We start from the raw sequence: 9,457 nt of genomic DNA, 5'->3' as shown, positions 1-9,457 counted from the left end.
GCATGTTGCCTTCATATCCAATCTAAAATAAGATAGTTTTCATCAATTTTAGGTGAAAAATAAGGTTATATGTTAATGCATGAATTTATAGCTGACATTTTTCTAATAACAGAAAATTCTAAAAAAAAATAATACTTGTCTAGATTATTGTCATTGTCATTTCTGTTTTAAATCTAAAATAAATGTCCTACGGAAGCAAAATCAAATATCTCATTCAAATTTTTTAAATGAATTTTTTATTATTTTTAAATAAGTTTTATAATATGTCACATTTTATTTTATTTTATTTTATAGACTATTTTTAGTTTGTTAAATTTATATTTGGTGTGCATGAGTCTGTGTGTGTGTGTGTGTGTGTGTGTCATAGCACCCAGAGGTCAGAGTATGACTTGTGACAGTGAGTTCCTCTCTTCCACCATGTGGGTTCCAAGGACAAACTCAAGGTGTCCGGCTTGGCAGCAAGCACTGTTACAAGTAAGCCATCTGACTGGCCTCGCAGCACACTTTTCAATTAATGATCTGCCCCACCAATTCAAACTTAGACTCTCTGGTTCTTTCTCATTATCCAATGAGCTGTTCAAATAATAAAACTATTCTTTATTATTTTATCACCTCATCTGAGCCTACCAGGTAAGTACAAATCTGGTAGAGAAATGCAGGAAACCAAAATCAGAGAAAAAATTTAAAACTCATGTCTAAACGATATACTGTGCAGTTCCTTTTTTCTTTAATTTAGACATTGACAAGATAAGATACAAATTCAGTTCTACCTATGTTTAAGACCAAACAAGGTCAAATTGCTTCCCTGCCTTAACTGGCCTTACTTGGAGGTATTCCCAAGTCTCATTCTTCCATTCTATTCTTCTCTTTTCTATTCTACAGAAGGTGGTATGTAATAGGAATATTGAAGTATTAATATAATTTAGCCTTTTATTACATCAATAGTACTCTTAGCCAGTTTTATTCTATATGATTACATAGTTTCCTTCTTAGACCAGTAAGAGAATTATTGTAGATAACCAGAGATGTGAAAAAACATTTTTACAAATATGAACTTAAACTAAAGAATTATGAAAATGTCCAATTGTAAGTTGTCAACCTTTCACTGGAGTGGCGTTTTGTTTTTTTTTAGCAATCTGTAACAAATTAGCAATGAACATATGCTTTCCGTTTGGACCTATCCAATTGGGAGACTCCAGATTTGTGAGCCAATTGAGGGGATTCTCTCTGTCATCCATATAATTTAAATGATATCAATAATTGCAATTTTCCCTAAAAAAAAATAGATTCATAAAGAATCTAATGACTGCCACAGAATCCCATGTAGGGAGCATTGGTCCACAGCAAGTTTTCTCAGCCTGGAAGCATATTAACGTCAGCAGTGGAATTGTAAAATCTCCTAGAAACTAGATTGCATTTTCCAATGACTGACCAAAATCTCAGGTGAAACCCAGGGTATCCTGGTGTCCAGTCATGGAGAAGCTCAGACCCAGGCTCTGGCTAGGTCTCTGGTTGATTCCCATGCCTCGATCCTCTCACTGCAGTCAGTCTCACAACCAGTATTGTTATGTAAAGAGGTGCCAGGTATGAAAATCCTAATTGAATTGTGTTCTGCTAGTTGATAATTTTAGAGAGAAATTCCTCATAAAAATATCTGATTTTACAAAGATTATAATTTTCAAATTTACCACTTCTCTCTACTTATCTATCTATCTATCTATCTATCTATCTATCTATCTATCTATCCATGTCTACGTCTGTCTCTATGTCTTTCTATCTCTATCTCCCTATCCTATCCCTATCTCTATCCATCTCTCTCTTTGAGACAAGGTCTCATGTTAGTCCAAGTGAATCTAGAACTCCCTATGTACCTGAGGATGGCTTTGAACTTTTCCTCTTTTCTCTACTTTCTAAATGCTGGGATTATGAAAGTGCACTACCATGCCGGCTTTATGTGGTACGGGGGATTGAGCCCAGAGCTTCATGCCCTGTAGGTTTACCACTTTACCAACTGAGCTACATCCTTAGTCAAAATTACATTTTTTAATAGAGAAAATTTAATCTAAGTAAATATGAAGTGTTTTACTGAAAAATCATTATCAGTTCTTTTCTTCCTGGCTGGGAGGAATATCTGACAAAAGCAATTTCAGCAAGGAATTTTGGGGGCTTGGTTTAGGTTTTGGTTTTCCCCTGCTCATGGCTTTACAGTGCATTCCATAATGGCACCAAAAACATGGTTGCTGAAAATGGGACAGCATCCACAGGAAACAAACAGAGATGAATATGTGTGCTCAGTTCACTTTCTCCTGTTTTTTTTTTTTTTCAGTCGAAGACCACAGCCTATGAAATGATTCTGCTCACATTCAGAAAGGGTTTTCCTGGAGAATCACAGATGCATCCAAATGGGCATCTGCCAAGTGACTCTAGATCTGATGACCAAGGTACCAAAGATTAAAGACCACTGAAATAGACATGAAAAACTTCTAAAATGATAAACAAACCACAAAAGACCCATTAGTAATCAATATTACACTTAGCAATAAGTCTAATATTTGGTAATTAGGAAGTAAAAGGTTTAGTAATAAATGTTCTATTTAAACAAGTGTTAGAACCAAACTGATGATGTTGACACAGAAAAGAAGACTGAATAAAACAAGTATCACTCTACTATACATTTCTTAGTCCAACACAAATGTAAAGGGGACATTTTTGATCACAGGGAAGTAGTGACGGAAAACGGACCAGAAAATTTAACATCTGTGGATTTCTTGTTCTCTTTTGTTTCCAGGCATCTTCATGAAGCCAGTGACACCTGCAAACCCCAGCCTCTGTGTCACTCAGAAGAGGATGAGTCCTACTTTACAATGTTGTCCTGAAATTATTTTTACAGCTGTTACACCACCTCTTACCGTTTTTTCTATATTGTATGCTGAGAGTCTATTTTAAGAGTTCTACATTTGTCAGTATTTTAAGATTCTCATTAGGTATTTATCATAATGAACATGGATTTATTACAGAAAAGTGAGAAAGAACTACAAAGAGCAAGAGTGCCACCCAGGGTTGAAGGCCTACCACCTCCATTATTACTATATGAGCACTGCCCCGCAAAAAAGAAAGAAGGTTTCTCATGGGGTATTTTAAAGTTCCTGAATGATGAAAATAAAATTGAAAACTTAGAAAAACAAAGCAAATATTCTAATATTCAATTATAGGAGGAGCAATAAGGCGACAACAAACATTTTTTGTGCACTGTAGTAAAGGACCAACTAGGAAAGATACTTGCAGCTAAGGTAGCAGAGCTGTTTTATCTGTTAGTGTTCTGATGACAGCAGGCATGGAAGGATGTCTGTTGAGTCAGAGCTAAACTATGCGTCTCTCAGATGGGCATATCCAAGCTCTGTTGCATGCCGTAGGAAGCCCTTGATTCACTATAATTAGTTCTATAATCAAAAGGTATGAATGTCAAAACCCATCAGCGAGGATTAAATGTTTATGTGCCAATGAATGTTTATAAACCAATTAAAGTGCTGGCCTTTGCCTAGGGAATCAATGCACACAAGCACATGCTAAACTTTCCTTGATCTCTCAGCCCCCACAAATCCATTCTCCATCTCTGGAAATTTTTCTCCAAGCCTGTAGTCTCCCTAATGCTACAAGAACAAATAGAAACATGACCAGGCCATTTTATTTGTGGTTTCTATGCTGATGCTGCCATCTAATGGTCAGAGGCAGTAACAACATAGGAAGAAATGGCTATTTCACAAGAAACATTGAAAGGCTTTTATTGAACACATCTCATATTTCCCAGCAGGTGATGACTTCTTAAGACATAAAGGGAGAAAAAAAAGAGTTCCTCATTATTTCTGTGAAATGGTTCATATCATGAATACTCTATTATAAGCAAAGTTTGATTTTCATATTCTAAACTACAACTAGTGTCTGTAGCTGGAGAATTTTTCTCCAGCTCCCACCGCCAAGTCCCACCAGTCCCGGAGCCCACTTATAAAATAAACACACAGACTCTTACATTATTTAAACTGCTTGGCCATTAGCTCAGGCCTATCATTTTCTAGCTCTCACTCTTATATTCAGCCCATTTCTATTAATCTTTACTTTGCCACGTGGCTTGTGGCTTACCGGTACTTTACATCTTTCTTGTCTTGGTGGTGGCTCCAGCCGGTCCCTCTTTCCTTCCTCCTTCCTCAATTCTCCTCTCTCCTTGTCCCGCCTATACTTCCTGCCTGGTCACTGGCCAATCAGTGCTTTATTTATATAGAGCGATATCCACAGCAGTGTCTAAAACTAAGTTGGTAAAAATACAGGATTTAAAGTCATTCTGAAAGAATATTTATTAACCTGAAAGTAACGGAACATCACAGATGAGGGATGCTGGAAGCTTGTAAGAGCTAAAAAGACCAGGATGTCATAATCCAAAGTGATCATGCAAGGTCCAGCCAATAGTCCTCACTCCAGATAATCAAAATATGTCAGGGATAGAAATATTATTGTGAAAAATCTAGAATTTTCCAGAAGCACTCACAAATCTCCCCTTGGTGTATCATTGGTTAGTACTTGATCACATGGTAACAACCAAAGAAGACTGGAAAACAATGTCATTCATCTTCCACTAAAGGTTTGTCATTGGTTAGTGTTGATCACGTTGTAACTGCCTAAACTTAAAAGTAGCATGGAAAATGTAGTCACGTATCTTGGCTGCATGTCCTTAGATTTATAGGTAAAATTGAGATTTTAGGTGAAAATTATAATAATGGAAGTTGGAATTTCTCTGTAGATATTTATACCACAGATATAAATCTAGTAAGACTGACTTCTTTCTTTGTCGTTCTTTGTCTGTGTAACCTTATTATCATGGTGGTATGTGGTACAGCCATAAGGGCAGTGTTCCTCACACCCATTTATTTGGAAATGAACCAAACCTAAAAACATGTTTCTTCTGTGTGTCTCTCATCTTCACGGCTCCCCAGGGATGCCAGGACCAAGTGTTCTGTGGGTAGAGTGATATAGTGTCAGTCATGGAATCGGTCATAAAGAGACTCAGAGTAACCCAGTACCCTTACTGGTTTAACCAGCCATGCCCCAGATGATCCAAAAGGTGGACCATGCCACCCCAGTCACCCCTGTGAGCATGAGTTCTGAGCTGAGCCCCAGTACCCTAGTAACCAGTGCGGGAATATGATTGGCTGTTGATCAAGTTAGAAAAAAAGCTTTTATTTTGTTTTGTTTTGTTTGAGGGTTTTACTTAAATAACACTGTATATTTCCTCATTTAAATCATAGAAAAATATACTCAATATATAAATGTACTTCAAAACAACAAACTCTGTAATTAGAAATTCAATTGCCAGTCACTCAAAGCAGACAAGAGCATACGGTCAGGAACTCTCATTTGGTACAGATGTTTAGTGATGGAGGCTTGAGGAGCACAATCTGCTGAAAACAGAATGCCAATTGCTGGGTATAAATGGTCATTTTTCTTATCCAAAGAAAGAAAGGAATAGAAATGGTACCAAACACAACAAAAATGAAAATCCTGCCTAACTAGCTATTCCTTTGCCTGTGACTCAGAAACACCACTGAGTAGCCTGGAACCATGGGTACATTTGCTTTGCCTGGAAACTCTTTAAGAGCCCCCACGCAATCCTCTCTCTCTCTCTCTCTCTCTCTCTCTCTCTCTCTCTCTCTCTCTCTGTGTGTGTGTGTGTGTGTGTGTGTGTGTGTGTGTGTGTGTGTGTGTGTGTGTGTGTGTTCAAGCTCATGTACATGTGTGGAGGTCAGAAAAGAGCCTCATTTATCAGTTTGCATTTTCCATCTTGTTTGAGATAGGGTCTCATATTGTTCACCATTGTTACTTGCAGATTAGCTGACCTACATCTTGTCTGTGTGTGTGTGTGTGTGTGTGTGTGTCCAAGCTCATGTACATGTGTGGAGGTCAGAAGAGACCTCATCTATCAGTTTGCATTTTCCATCTTGTTTGAGATAGGGTCTCATATTGTTCACCATTGTTACTGGCAGACTAGCTGACCTACAAACTTCTTGAAGTTCTCCTGTCTCTACCTCCCAAGAAAGCTGGCTTCACAGACGTGAAATTCTACATCAATTTTACATGGCTTCTTAGGGTCTGAACAGGTCCTGTACTGTACCCACTGTACCATCTTCCCAGCCCTACAAGCTATTTATATTCTGTTTACTAGTCTGAGTGTATTTAGGTCTTCTTCTTTAAAGGCAATCCTACTGCTGACAGATATTGTTATCAGAGACATCATAATTCAAAATAATCGTGTTTTTAAAAGCCAGAAAACCTTATTGCACCTAATAAATAGATGTAAACATGATCTCCATAGAGGATGGATTTTTATCATAATTGCAAGATAAAGAATATGTACCTTATAACAGCAGAAAGCATTTTCAGTATATATATATTCAGACAGTTAGAACACCAAGTGAACTACACAATTGAAGAATAACAAACTAGTAGATAAAAATATAATACTCTCTCATTATTTTATCATTTTAGACAGTTAAAGACATCCTAATAAAATAATCTTATATAAAGAGACATTGGATGGGGTACCAGACTATTCAATGGTAGGAGAATTAGGAGATGAAGAAAGTGGGAAGACAGTGAACACAGAGTTGAAAGCTTGCCCACCACTGTGACACAGTGTTAGTGTGATGTACCAGTCACACAGAAGGGGTGTGGGCCACAAATGACAGGAATTCTGAAGAAAACACAGATTCAAAGAACCTTTGCTGTCAAGCACAGCTCAAGCTTTGATAATTTTTGTTGTTAAGGAGAAAAAGCAGTCACATGTTTTTACTAAAAGTGGCAACCACACTCATATCTGAAATTGCTCATCCTAGCCTCCATCTAATTGTTTAGAAAATAAACAATATCAGTTAAATGGAACAACTTCTTGAGCTACAATATGAGTCTGTTTTATATTCTCCTATTGGCACGGTTTCTGTTTCCTTAGCAACCTGGCTCATAATTCAGGCCTTCTCTCCATGATAATTGCATCAGACAGTCATGATAAGCCTTGTTTATTTGTCCTCTGACCTGTTTGTGTCTGCAGTTCCCAGGAGAGGTTGATCAACCAGTCTGAACCCAAACCAGTCTATTCTCAACCCCAGTAAAGTGCTGCATTTAGAGTGACTGCAGCACTCAAAGCAGCTCCAACTGCCCTGTGAAGAAGAAAGGATCATGAGGCTGTTTTCCTTCAGGGTCTCCTGACCAGATATACCATGACCCAGCAAACCTCACTGTGAAGTGACCCAGCAACCTCACTGGGAAATCCTTGTGGTCAGGGCTTGAGATAAATCTACAGCCTAGTTTTTCCTTGTATCACTACAGCATGCTCCACCTGATTTTACCTCACCAGCTATAAATCTTGTTAATAGGCATATAATTGACATAATTATATATTTTATATCACAACCAATCAGTATAACTAAAAATAATCATAGATTCAGATTTACTTCAAAGTGTCACTTTCAAGCATATTTTTATCAATTTTATCTTTTCAAATGAACCAGATTTTTTTTTAAATTCTTTGAGCATTTCATACAAACATCTAAGATATTTTGATCAAATCTGGACCCTTCCTGGTTTTGACTGCTTCAATGTGTTCAAGTTGGCAGAAAGTCAGTAAAGTTGTCCATAAACTTCATCAGCTGTTATTTGTTTTGCTTCGATGTTGACTCAAAAAACTAGCATGAAAATAGATTATGCAGGCAGAAAATTAAATGAGGAAAGTATTTAATTGAAATTACTTTCAATCTAAGCAAAGTATTTTGCTTGTTACTTTCAATTTTACATGTAGGAAAAAGGAACATACATGCTACAATGTACCACTCATGTCTGGTTGTTCCTGTATTTATTATATTTTATCTTACTTACAATAATAAATATATTTTTAAGGAGAAAAAAAACATGCTTAAGTAGGAAGTGTTATTCATAGTTACATGATGAATGATAAAATAAAATAAAATTTATTTAGTAAATTTAGTAAAATAAAATGTATTTTATGTAGTGCAATAAATGTCATGTGGAAGAATAAAAGCATGCCAATTACAAATTCTGCAAACTCTATTATGTTGAGATGATATCTAGGTGGATTAAAGCATGTCTAGCAGCTTTGCCTTGAATCTGTTTTCTGTTCTTGATGACAATTTAGTTTTTGAGAAAAAACTTGGCCTTGGTGACTGTCCTGCCCATGGCTGCTTTCACTTCTTTATTCCTGAGGCTGTAGATGAGTGGGTTGAGCATGGGAATCACCGCTGTGTAGAACACAGACACCACCTTATTGAGGTCCAGAGAAGAAATGGCACTTGGCCGCACATAGATAAAGAACAGAGTCCCGTACAAAATGGAAACTGCTGTGACATGGGACGAGCAAGTGGAGAAGGCTTTCTTTCTCCCCTCAGCAGAGCGGATCCTCAGGATGGCCATGAGGATGTGAAAATAGGAGATTATGATGGTGCTGCTGCTGACAACCAAGACAGCTCCTGCCACAATGAACACCAACAGTTTATTGATCCGTATGTCAGCACATATGAGGGAAAGGATAGGAGACATGTCACAGAAGAAATGATTGATAATGTTGGAGCCACAAAAAGGAAGTCGGAAAGCAGCTGTAGTGTGAGTCATGGTGTTGAAGAAACCAACAGCATAGGGTCCAACCACCAGCTGTATACAGAGCCTCTGGGTCATGGCCACTGAATACAACAGTGGGTTACAGATGGCCACATAGCGGTCATAGGCCATGGATGCCAAGAGAAGGCACTCAATGGCCACAAAGAACCCAAAGAACCATTGCTGCAAGGCACAGCCCAGAAAAGAGATGGCTTTCCGTTCTGCAAAGAAATCTGTGAGCATCTTGGGGCCCACGACTGAGGAGAAGCAGATGTCCACAAATGACAGATGGCTGAGAAAAAAGTACATGGGAGTGTGAAGACGGGAATCTACACGAATGAGAACGATCATACCCAAGTTTCCTGTCATAGTAACCAGGTAGAAAAGCAGAAAGAGCAAGAAGAGGAACACCTGGAGCTTAGGGTTGTATCTCAAGCCAATGAAAATGAATTCTGTGATCCTCGTGTAGTTGTCATCCGCCATCGGCAAGGTCTGTCTCTATGGCAACAAAAATGGACAACTATAGGCCGGTCATGTCTTCAAACTGCTCCATCATGCAGAAGAGAAGAAACTACAGGCTGAAGTCACAAGCACTGTATTTTAGGATTCAAAAAAATATACTAGCAAATTGAATGTTTATTATCAGAAGAGTTTAAGTGTGAAAAAAGAGAAAATCAGGGTGTAAACATGAAATGCCTCAACATCACCTGTAAAACCATCCACTGCTTTTACAGACAAAAGGGAAAAGCATTATTGTTATTTTCATGAAATTTTGCAAAGAATTAAATAAAAAAAAGTTCTAAAA

At 37.7% G+C, this 9,457-nt stretch overlaps 1 protein-coding gene across 1 annotated transcript; it reads right to left on the bottom strand.

Moving 5' to 3' along the window:
• Nucleotides 1-8,190: 8,190 nt before the first annotated feature.
• On the bottom strand, nucleotides 8,191-9,135 carry LOC131908195 (olfactory receptor 5G9). The gene has a single exon (XM_059259243.1). The coding sequence runs from the start codon at nucleotides 9,133-9,135 to the stop codon at nucleotides 8,191-8,193; it is 945 nt and encodes a 314-aa protein (XP_059115226.1).
• Between the last annotated feature and the right edge of the window lie 322 nt (nucleotides 9,136-9,457).

This window comes from Peromyscus eremicus, chromosome 4 (genome assembly GCF_949786415.1).
Source record: "Peromyscus eremicus chromosome 4, PerEre_H2_v1, whole genome shotgun sequence".
NCBI lineage: Eukaryota > Metazoa > Chordata > Mammalia > Rodentia > Cricetidae > Peromyscus > Peromyscus eremicus.
This window is presented reverse-complemented; position numbering and strand designations above follow the sequence as displayed.

Bases quoted from the DNA above. Each gene is read 5' to 3' on its own strand.
- LOC131908195 (XM_059259243.1), bottom strand. From the start codon at position 9,135: ATGGCGGATGACAACTACACGAGGATCACAGAATTCATTTTCATTGGC.